At 37.4% G+C, this 12,150-nt stretch overlaps 1 protein-coding gene across 1 annotated transcript in view; it reads left to right on the plus strand.

Annotated features, from left to right (window-relative positions):
- The window catches only part of Adamts19 (ADAM metallopeptidase with thrombospondin type 1 motif 19), a 318,916-nt gene that overhangs the window by 184,294 nt on the left and 122,472 nt on the right, over positions 1 to 12,150 (plus strand). The window contains exons 9-10 of the mRNA XM_008854345.3: positions 3,919 to 4,059; positions 6,175 to 6,325. Of these exons, the coding sequence (XP_008852567.1) occupies positions 3,919 to 4,059; positions 6,175 to 6,325 (292 nt within the window). The remainder of the gene's footprint in view (positions 1 to 3,918; positions 4,060 to 6,174; positions 6,326 to 12,150) is intronic.

The following is a 12,150-nucleotide window of genomic DNA, read 5'->3' on the forward strand; positions in this document are numbered from 1 at the left end:
CGTTCTTTATTTCAGCCTGAGTATTCTTCAATATTTCTAACTCTTTTCTGAATTCATTCAGAAGTTTACCCCTATCTTCCTTCAGTTCTTTGATTTCTTTGTGTGTTCTTTAAATTTACTGAATTCCTTTATCATGTTTATAATTGTTATTTTTATTTATTTATTTATTTAGTTAGTTAGTTATTTTGGTGTTTTTGAGACAGCGTCTCCCTATATCCCAGCTGGCCTGGAACTCACTACGTAGTCCAGGCTGGCCTTATACTCACAGAGATCCAGTTGCCTCTGCCACCCTAGTGCTGGGAATAAAGGCCTGCATCACCACCCCCAGCTATAATTGTTCTTTTGAGTTCGATGACCTGCATTATCTCTAGGGGGTTCTTATTGTACTCCTCTAGAGGACTATTGGTATGTGGTGGGGATATGTTATTTTGTTTTTTCATGTTGTTATTTTTTCTCTGTGATTTTGACATGTGAATTTCTTTTGTATTTTCTGATTCTTGTGTGAGACTCAAGCCTTCACATTTAGGTCTGCTTCTTTTTTAAAACTTTATGTGTCTTTGTGGCTTACTTTTTGGGCATGAAAATCTGGTTCGTCTAAGCTTCAGGTTCTCTCTTTTGATTTTCTATTGAAGTAGCCAGATTGCTTTTGTCTTCAGGAGTTCCCACAGAGGGCCAAGTCAGATGAGGATCAGATGCTCTCAGGCTTTCTCCTAAGGTCCGGATTCCTCCAGGAAAGATTTTGGCCTCAGAAATATGGGGGTTGGACTTGCCTTGGAGCCATGCCCAGGAAAGATACTGCTCTAAGGCAGCTGGTGGCCATGCCATCAGAGATGCAAAGGAAGATGGGGGTAGGAAGCAGCCCCAAGTGCTCCTGGGGACTGCACTTAGGAGCTGGGTTGGTCTGGATGCAAAAGATCAAGAAGAGAAAAGGTAAGCCCTGTGTCCAGGAAAGAGGCTCGCAGGTCTTGCAGTCTCAGGGAAGCAGAGGGAGGTGAGGGCATGGCCAGGCCCAGAGGGCTCCTGGAGACCGGAGAAGGAACTGGGTTGGTCTGAATGCAAAGGATCAGGAAGCAGTGGTGTTTCCCTGTTGTCTGGGGTGCCAAGACAATGAATGGGACAGGACCCAGCCTAGGAGGATAGACCAGCAGGGGAGATGGGAGGGTGAATGAAGATGGGGGATTCAAAGTACAGAGGGCGTGATCAACTTACCCTGGAGAGAGGCCTGTGGGTCGGAGAGAGGCCTGCGGGTCATGCAGGCCCAGGGAAGCAGAGCTAAATAAAATATTTTTAAAAATAGCTAAGCAGAGTGTTTCTTGCCATGATTATTTTCTTAATTATTCTTAAGCCTGCACTTTCACCAAATAAACACAAAAAGTCACCTTGATCTCTCTGAATCTTTAACCTGTATTACTGAGTAATTATGTTAAAATCCTCCATTTGGAATTAATTTGGTCTTATGAATTTTGCCATGAAAGAGTGATTTGGCATGGTGACATGCCTTTCAGCATGGGCTATGTAGAATGGGAATATTATATGCTACATGTGTAGAGTTTCAGAGAGGATCCTGATCTCAAAAACTTGGCGAATTAACCACAATTTAAAATGCATAATACAATGTAGAAATCACTATAGCATTTAATCTTCACAGAAGCCTATGGTAGAAAAAGACAATCTGGAAATAGATGAGGTAGGGCTAGTTAAATTCTTTTAGAAATAATCTGCATTATTATTAAGGATTAAGTAGAATTTGTCCAGGCAGAAATGCTGAAGGATAGGCACTGCAGGGAAGGTGAGGGAGAGGTTGTGGAATACACAATACCCAGCATGACCTGTTGATCACTAATTCATGAACCTGCTACTAAGTTCATTTTTCCTTTGCAATTTTAGGGAAGTTAACTTTTCATTAACTAAATATGTAATTGCTCCAAAAACATATGATTATTTACAAAGTTATAAAGCACCGTGTTCATTTAGTCAGTAATATTTATGTTTACTGTTAGTTTTTTAAAGAAATATTTCACTCTGGAAACCTCCCAATCCCATGTTCTAAGGGTAAGACCTATGCTATGGAACACATTAGTTATTGATGGCATTGTTTGTCTTCGATTTTCCTTTGTTGTTGTTTTTGGTGTTGGTGTTGGTTCATTTACTTAGTTTGAGACTGAGTCCCCATAAGGTGCCCTAGGTGGATTGAAACACACTCAGAAGTCCCACTTAATTCAATATATGATTTATCATTCAGTAGAAGAGATAAAGGTGATCAGGAAAGGTTCCACAAGACAGTTTCTGTTATTTGAGGTGGGTAGGAGGAGACGGCCTTATAAAGTAGACAAGGAAGAAGTTGTAGGAAGTTAACATAGTTAATACAGTTTCAGACTGGCTAAGAGGTGCTTCAGATTTGGGAAGAAGAAACTGACTCATGAAAAGGCAAAAATTCAAAAAGACTGAATAAAAATTTGCTGTTTCTGTGCTTTGTATAAATACTATAGAAAATATGTCAACAGATCAGTGTCAGGTAAGGACAAGGCTAGTTTTGACCTTCAGAAATCCTCCTCTTTCAGCCTCCCAAGTGCTGGGGTTACAATTGTATCCTGCCATGCCTGTCCTGTTTCATATTTAAGTTTGCTCCTTGTGAGATTGTTATATATAACTCTCTAAATAAGTGATAGTAAGCTTCAGTTGACATGTGCAGCTGTTGTGTACTTTAGAATCATTGCATTAAAATTGTATATTATTCATAAGAAATTATAAATAATAGAGAATTGGAAGAATTTAAGAAATAAAGTTGAGAAATTACAGGTCATTTGGTATGGCTAGAGAAAATGCAATAAAAACCATGGAAGAAGATGGATGGGCAAGGTAACCCTATCAGGGAGCTGGAAATGGCCATAATGGCGGTAAGAAGGCAGAGAAATACAACATTCAGGCTTTATTGTAGGTTAATCTCACAGGGGCAGAGTAGGAGGAAGGGAAGGGAGACTTGTCAGGAAGGATTTGTCTCATAAGGCCCAGGAGAAGTGCCATAATACCTGACAACGCTGTCTAACAAGAACACTTTGTCACCCTCCTTCAGTAGCAGAAGGAATGGGCAGTGACAGTTAGAGAAATACTTAGAAAGTTGCATCTCCAGGACTTGCTCCAAACACAAGTCAATGAAATCGCCTCAGTAATCGTTTGGGAGGAGAAGGAACAAATGATGCCTTGAGGATTATTTGGATGACAGTGGCTAGGAAAAGCATAAAAATGCAGCAGAAAGAAAAAGGAATACAGAACCAAATAGCAGTACTGAAGACGCAACCTTCAGTTATAGTCTGTTTAAGTTGGTTCTAGAATATCTATTTAGAGGTAAGTCGAGTTTTCAGAATAGTGTTTCTGTCTAAAACAATAGCTTTATGATTCCGTAGAAATGATAAAGGCAGCCAAGATCATTGTCATGAGACAGTTTGTTATTTGGGTTGGATGGGATGAGAGGGCGTTATGACATAGATGAAGAAGACATAAGTTTACCTAGTTTAATATGGCTTCAGATTGGCTAAGAGGTGCTTCAGATTTTTGGAAGAAGAAATTGATTTGGGCAAAGGCAAGAATCCAGTTAGGCTGAATGAAAATTTAGTAATTCTGTCTTTCATATAAATACTATGGAAATATGTCTTCAGATCAGTTTCATATGAGGGACTTTAGCAAATATCTTGTAGATTGATGTGGGCAAACATTCCTAATCAAATTACATTATTTATTTTAAATCTAGATAATAAAATTAAAAGAAAACATTAACTTAAAACCCAATTTTATTTTTAAACTGAATTCATCACAACAGATGTCTTTCCTATTAAGTACTTTAATAGGTATCACCCTGCAGTAATGAAAGCTTTTAAAATATCATTGATTTAATATAATCATTTTGTTTTGATTATACAGCATGGGCATCAATCACGACAATGATCACCCATCATGTGCCGATGGCCTTCACATCATGTCTGGTGAATGGATCAAAGGACAAAATCTAGGTGATGTTTCGTGGTCCAGGTGCAGCAAGGAAGACTTAGAGAGATTTCTTAGGTATGGAGGTGACTAATTATTGTTGCATTGGGACATATGATTTGACTCATCTACTTTGTACTTTCTGTATTTCTCAGAAGAAAGAGTGGGCATGGTGTAGAAAATTGCTATAATAATACAGACCTGTCACTGTATTTAATTGCCTTTTCAATGAATCTCCATTTTTCCTTTATGAAGCCTCGAAGCTGTATTTTTTCACTAATAAGCAATTCTAGCCACCTATGATCCAAAGGACTCTTACATTGTTCTTACTCTTCTTCAGTGAATTTTCCTGAGGCTTGGCTGGTGGGAGGTTATTATAGATGACCCATCAATAGCTGGGCAGTCAGAGTTATCTATACACAGCATTTGAACAGTACTGAGTCTTCACATTAACCACTTCCCAGAGGGGCAGTAGGGGGATTGGAAGGAGGTAGTGGTTGGTGATTATGATCAACATACATTGTATAAATGTGTGAAACTTTTAAAGAGTAAAAAAATGCCATTTAAAAAACATATATTTAGGGCTGGAGAGATGGCATAGCAATTAAGAGTACTATCTCCTCTTGCAAAGGACCCGGGTTCAATTCCCAGTACCCACATGGCAGCTAACAACCGTCTATAACTCCAGTTCCAGGGGAATCTGACACTCTCTTATGAACTCCATGGACATTGCACAATACAGGTGCACTTACTTACAGGCAGGCAATACACTCATTCATGTAAAATAAAGATAATGAAGTATGTTTTTAAAAAGACATATGTTTATTGCTTGACTATAATTCCATCCGAAATACATGCAGCACAACCTAGAACTGCTCTTCGTCACAATAGCCCAGTGTGTATCATTCATAGTATTAACAACTTGAACCCATCAGAAGCAGCTGCATCAGTAGCACTTCAGTGGACCCTAAGGAGCATATTCACTTTTATGGCTGTCTTCATATGAATGAGAACTGTGATCAAATTAAATGTTACATCATAACTGGAAGGAGAATTACAATATCAAGTACAAAATATCTAGACTACTGAGACTCATAGAAAATGGATTCTTTAAATCCCTAAGTACATATATTAACTTTACACAATGCTTTTGGGCAAGTTACTCTCTGAATCTGAGCTTCTACGTCTTATAAATGCATAAAATACTATTATATCGCAATATTATATAAACTAGCTGAATTGATTAACAGTCTTTGCAACCCAAACATTCATTTATTTAAAATTTGTTTTTATTGAGTTTTTGCATATTTCATACAGAATATCTCAAACAATCATAATTGTCTTTATACCCCCATCCCTACTGACACCCTCCCATAGCCTCCCACTGGAACACATATACTTTGTCATCCCTTTTATGGCCCACTGTGTCAAGTCAGTATCTCCAGATGTTTCCCTGTGCAAGTCCATCCACTGAGGTTTGGTCAGCCTATCTAGAGTCCCTTGTTTTAGCCTAGCTAGAGTCCCAGCTCTTCTTCACCTAGCAGCAGTCACTTGCCAATATTTCTTCAGCTGTTCATTTTCCCAGTTCTCTGCTGTGTTTTTGTCTGCCTGAGTGTGCATGGGACTTGTATATGCTGATACCACTGCCATAGAATCATATAAATAGATTCCCAGGAACTCCAGGCCTAAGTGACATGTCTACAATGCAGCCTCTATACCTAAGGCTCATGGAATATAGAACGGGGTAAAGAAGAGGACACTAATGAATCTCTCAGTTCTTATCAATGAAGCTCCCTCATGTAGCAAAGGGCCAAGAACAGAAAAGGTCACAAATAGCCAGAGTGTAGAGATCAAGAGTCTCCTGAATGCTGATCCTTGGGCCGGACTCCTATATTAAACCTCACCCAGCCAAGGCTCAGGGACCACTGCAGAAGAGGGGGGCAGAAAGAGTGTAAGAGCCAGGAGGAAGTGGATGACCAAAATATTCTTTTATCTTGAGCAGTTTTGCTATTATTGTAAGGATTATCTTAAATAATTATAAATAAAATATCTTTATACACAGAATCATCTCTCTGTATTCAATGGGAGAGCAGCTAAAAGTTGAATTTTATTGTAAAACTTTTTTTCAACTAAATAATCGTAGCAACTTTTTTTATTAAATTCAATTTTTTACACATGTCTGCTTGTTCACAGGTCAAAGGCCAGTAGCTGCTTACTGCAGACAAATCCCCAGAGTCTCAGTTCTGTGATGGTGCCCTCCAAGCTTCTAGGGATGACATACACCGCCGATGAGCAGTGCCAGATTCTCTTTGGGCCTTCGGCTTCCTTCTGTCAGGAAATGCAGGTAAACGGCATGTGTGGTTGCTCACATTGTTGTTTAGAATTATTCAGTTGTGGGGTAGATGACCTTATTTTTGTGCTTATTGATCCAATCCTTAAAAGAATTTCTCAAGGAAAATAAAAGAACTTTTTTCTTTTTGCACATGGGAAGAGAAAAAATATGGCACAGATTTTTAATCAAAGTCAGTAAAAAAGAATTAAGTCTGTAAAGAAAGATCCAACAATTTCTACTTCAAAAAATGACATCAAAGTCAGTGAAGTAATTATGTTATGTTGGATTGATGTTTCTATTAAGTTACATTGGATTGATGCTTCTATTTTTTTAATTATTTATTTAATAACCACATAATTAGAAGAAGCACTTCATTACAACAGCATTGACATATTCACTAAAAATTTCCAGAGCTAAGATGCATCTCTTTCAAAACTGGCTGTAAATTTTTAGGTTTACAGTTGAATTATTACAGTTATACAATATTGTACTCAGTATAAACCCTATAAGACATAAAATTAAATGAGGTTTTAACCTTTTAAAAAAGATCTCCATTTCATTACTAAAATACAGTTTCATACAGAAAAAATCATTTTTAATGCAATTAACACTAAGATGTTTTCACATGGTTTTCTAATCTCTATATATCTGATTATTACTAGTCACAGTTGGTTACGTTCTGAGCTTCTTGACATCTGAGCATGGATATAAAGTCATCAGATAGATTTAATGGTATTGTTTTTCACATGTACTAATTATTAAGGAGGAAATTTTTATGTTTTGAAGAATTATTATTTTTTAAATATTTTTTTAAATTTAATAACCACATGATTAGAAGAAGCATTTCATTACAGCTTTAACATATTTAGTAATACACTCCAGAGCAAGGATGCATCTCTTTCAAAAGTGGCTGTAAATGTTTAGATTCACAGTTGAATTAATACAGTCATACAATATTGAACTCAGTATAAATCCTGTAAGATATAAAACTGAATGAGTATTTACCCTTTAAAGAATATCTCCATTTCATTTTAAATATGCTGTTTTCTACATTTTTTTAATATTTTTTTTTAGAAGAACCATATCATTACAGCTTTACTATGCTCAATAACAGTTTCGAGGGCAAAGATACCGCTCTTTCAAAAGTGGCTATAAAATTTTCAGGTTTGCTCTTGAATTAATACAGTTATACAATACTGAACTCAGTTTAAGCCCTGTAAGACATAAAATTGAATGAGTTTTTAACCTTTAACAAAGATCTCCATTTCATTTTAAAATATACTGTTTCTTACAGAAAGACTCATTATTTTTCTAATGACACTGAGATGTTGGTGCATGCGTCTCTAATCTAGATGTATCTGATTATTACTAGTCATAATTGGTTGCACTCGGATTCTTGGCAACTATGTATGTCTATAAAGTCATCAGGTAGATTGCAATGGTAATGTTTATCACCTCTACTAATTAACATGATGTAAATTTTTGCTCATTTTTAAAGGGAAAAGTAGATTTGACCCACTGGATTCTATTTATGTTGAGTCCCTATGCCCTGTAGGGAATCAGACACTTGGACAATCTCATGAGATAAAACATGGAAAATGGACCTTCCTTGAAGTACCCTTCAGCATAAAATGATACTGCTGGTAGCTTTGATTCCCATTCATTATCTTATGTTGGGAAACAAGAAGCCCTTGTCAATCAATAGGGCAGCAATGGTAACGTGGGGGATAATAGAAGCAGGTGAGAGTGTAGATGAATGCGATCATCCCTGTTCAGCTTAGAAATACCTAACTCAAAAGAAGGTATCTGCTATATGGCATTGTTGCTTGTTATGTAACATTTACCTATACATATGGACTCCTAAAAATTACATTGGCCCCTTTAATCTTTGGTTATACTTTCCTGTTGGGTGTTTAAGGCCATACAGTTGGCCCAGATAAACCAATTTACTGTTACTCTTAAGGTCGTTTGAGGATCTGTTCCTCAGGGGTCACATTGGCTTGGGAGGAGCCTCTGGCTCTTTTCCTTTACCAGTTCTGCCTATGTGAAGATAAGTCAAAGGTCCTGCTTGATCATGGCTGGCTTCACTTGGAAGCATGGAGGAAATGTTTCCTCTGTGTTGACCCTCCTCTTCATAGACTGGACACTGGTTCAAGTCCATTTCATGGGGTCTCCCTGCCTCCTTGATCAAGATGACAGTGAACCACCACAATTACAGGACATTTTGAGAGATGCTTATAGTCCCCTGGAACTAGTCAACCTAGGAGGCAAGGAGCAAACACTGTCCTTTATATCCCTCTGACCAAATTAGTGTAGGCCTCAAAGTATGTCTGTTAAACATCCAAGAAGGTTAGTTCCACTGGTCTGGTACTTTTAATTAGTGTGTGCCATGTAGATAAATCTTGGGCAAAGAACCATTGTTCTTAGGTAAACCTTGCCTAGACATATATTTCTTGATCTGGTATGTATAATTTGTCAGTAGATTGTTGGACTAATATGGTTCCCTCTGGTTTTTAAAACTAGCTATGCATTAATTATCTCTCACATTGTTTAACCCCTCCATCATGTTTCCCCACTTAAGGTGCCCCAATTTCCCCCCTCTCTCCCTTAATAATACCCTTCTCCTGTGGTCCTACCTCTCTTGAGCTCCTTCTTTCCCTTTATCCCCCAGGTTCCTTGTACACCCTTCCCTCCCCTCTTCCCTAAACTAACCCAATTTTTATCCATATCTCCCTTATTAACCCCTGTTTCCTACTGTTCTTCTCTTTCAGGTTCTTTCTTTTCCTTTACCTCCCTGGTTCCTTTCCATTATCCAGGTTCCTGTACTTATGTCTGGATACATACTTATCAGGATTTGGTTCTAGGATCCACATATGAGGATTTGTTTTTCTGAGTCGTTTTTTTCTTTTCTAAGTCTGTGTTACTTCACTTAGTATAACAGTTTCTAGTTCCATCCATTTACCTGCAAATTTCATGACTTCATCTTCCTTTACTGCTGAGTAAAAGTCCATCATGTAAATGAACCACATTTTCATTATCCACTCGTCAATTGAGGCACACTTAGGTTCCTTCCATCTCTAGCTATTGTGAAAAGAGCAGCAACAAACCTGGATGTACAAGAGTCTCTGCAATAGGATGAGTTCTTTGGGTATAGGTATATGCCAAGGAGTGGTATAACTGGGTCAAATGGTAGGTTCATTTGTAGTTTTTAAGAGTTCTCCACACTGCTTTCCATAGGGGTTGAACCAGTTTGCAGCCCCACCAGCAGTGGATGAGTGTTCCCCTTTCCCCACATCCTCTCCAACTTTTGGTATCATTTGTTCTCTTGATTTTAGCCACTCTGACTGGGGTAAGATGAAATCTTAAAGTGGTTTTAATTTGCATTTCCCTAATTATTAGTGATGTTGAACATCTTTTAAAATGCTTCATAGCCATCTTTACTACTTCTTTTGAGAACTCTCCATTCAGCTCCTTAGCCCATCTTTTAATCGGGTTACTTCTTGTCTTGATTCTCTGTTTTTTGAGTTTGTTATATATTTTGGATATTAAACCTCTGTCTGATGTGTTTCTGATGAAGATTTTCTCCCATTCTGTGGGTTTTCTGTTTGTTTCCCTGGTTGCCTCCTTTGACATACTGAAGCTTTTTAGTTTAAAGAGGCCCCATTTGTTAATTCCTGCCCCTGTTTCCTGAGCACTTGATGTCCGGTTTAGAAAGTCCTTTCCTACACCTATGTCATGTAGGTTTTTTACAATGTTTTCTTCTAACAGTTCCAGAATTTCAGGCTTTACATTGAGATCTTTGATCCATTTGGAGTTGAGTTTTGCGTAAGGTGAAAAATAGGGGTTTAGTTTCATTCTTCTACAGGTGGAGATCCAGTTTTGCCAGCACCATTTGCTGAACATACTGTCTTTTCTACAGTGAATATTCTTGGCCCCTTTGTTAATATCAGGTGGCTGAAACTGCATTTGCTCATATTTGGGTCTTCAATTTTGTTCCATTGATCCATGGGCTTATTTTTGTGCCAGTACCATGTTGTTTTTATGACTGTAGGTCTGTAATACAGCTTAAAATCTGGTATAGTAATCCCCCCGGCATTGCTCTTAGTGCTCAGCATTGCTTTGGCTACCCAAGGTCTTTTGTGCTTCCATATAAATCTTAGGATGTTTTTTTCCAATTCTGTGAAAAATATCATGGAGATTTTGATTGCCATTGCATTGAATCTATAAATGGCTTTTGCTAGGATGGTCATTTTCACAATATTAATTCTTCCAATCCATGATCATGGGAGGTCCTTCCATCTTCTGATGTCTTCCTCAATATTTCTTTAAAGATTTAACATTTTTATTGTAAAGGTCTTTAATGTCTTTGGTCAGGTTTATTCCAAGATGTTTTTTTTTTTTTTTTTGCAGCTTTTGTGAAGGGGAGTGTTTCCATATGCTCTTTCTCTGATTGCTTGATATTGGTATATCAAAGACTACAGACTTTTGTAGGTTAATTTTGTAACCTGCTACTTTACTGAACGTGTTAATAATTTCTAGGAGTTTTCTGGTGGATTTTGTGGTGTCTTTTAGGTATAATATCATATCATCTGCAAAAAGGAATAATTTGATCTCTTCCAATTATCACTCCTTTAATTTTCTGCTCTTGTCTTATTGCTCTAGCAAGAGTTTCAAGCACTATGGAAAAGAGAAGTGGAGATATTGGACAGCTTTGTCTGGTTCCTGACTTCAATGGGAATGCTTCCAGTTTTTCTCCATTTAGAATGAGGTTGGCTGTGGGTTTGTTATGTATGGCTTTAATTGTGTTGAGGTATGTTCCCTCCAGTCCAATTCTCTCTAGGACTTTGAACATAAATGCATGTTGAATTTTGTCAAAGGCCTTCTCTGCATCTATTGAGATGACCATGTGGTTCTTGTCTTTGAGCCCATTTATATGATTTATGATGTTTATTGACTTACGTATAGTGAACCATCCCTGCATCTCTTGGATAAAGCCAACTTGATCATCAGGAATGATATTTTAATGTGTGTCTGTATGCGGTTTGCAAGTATATTTTTAAGAATTTTTGGATCTATGTTCATTAAGTATATGGGTCTATAGTTTTCTTTTTTTGTTGTATCTTTACCTGGCTTTGGAATTAGAATGATGCTGGCTTCATAGAAGGAATTTGGAAGTTCTCCCTCCATGTCTATCTTTTTGAATACATTAAGTAGTACTGGATGTAAATCTTCTTTAAATGTCTGATAGAATTTTGCTGTAAATCCACCTGGTCCTGGGCCTTTGTTTGTTGGGGGAGGTTTTGTATTACTGTTTCAATTTCTTTTTGTGTTATGGGTCTGTTTAAGCTGTTAATCTCTTCTTGATTTAGTTTTGGTGGTTCCCATGCCTTTAGATATCCTTCCATTTCTTTTAATTTTACAAATTTAGTAGCATTTGGTTTTTAAAATATTCCCTTATAATGTTCTGTGTCTCTCTGGTGTCTGTTGTGATGTTTCCCCTTTCATCTCTGATTTTGTTGATTTGAAGGTGCCCTTTCTTTCTTCTGGTTAACTGGGCTAGTGGTCTGTCAATCTTGTTTATCTTTTCAAAGAACCAGCTCTTGGATTCATTGATTCTTTGTATTGCTTTCTTTGTTTAAATTTCATTAGTTTCTGCCCTGGCTTTTGTTACTTCTTCTTTTCTGCTGGGTTTGTGTTTCATTTGTTGTTGCTTTTCAAGTGTCTTGAGTTGCAAAGTTAAGTCATTTATATGTGTTTTTTTCCAATTTTTTGATGTAGGCACTTAGAGCTATAAACTTCCCTCTAAGAACAGCTTTCTGCATGTCCCGGAGGGTTTG

The sequence above is a fragment of the Nannospalax galili genome, unplaced genomic scaffold (assembly GCF_000622305.1).
Source record: "Nannospalax galili isolate Female #2095 unplaced genomic scaffold, S.galili_v1.0 scaffold427, whole genome shotgun sequence".
NCBI classification, from domain to species: domain Eukaryota; kingdom Metazoa; phylum Chordata; class Mammalia; order Rodentia; family Spalacidae; genus Nannospalax; species Nannospalax galili.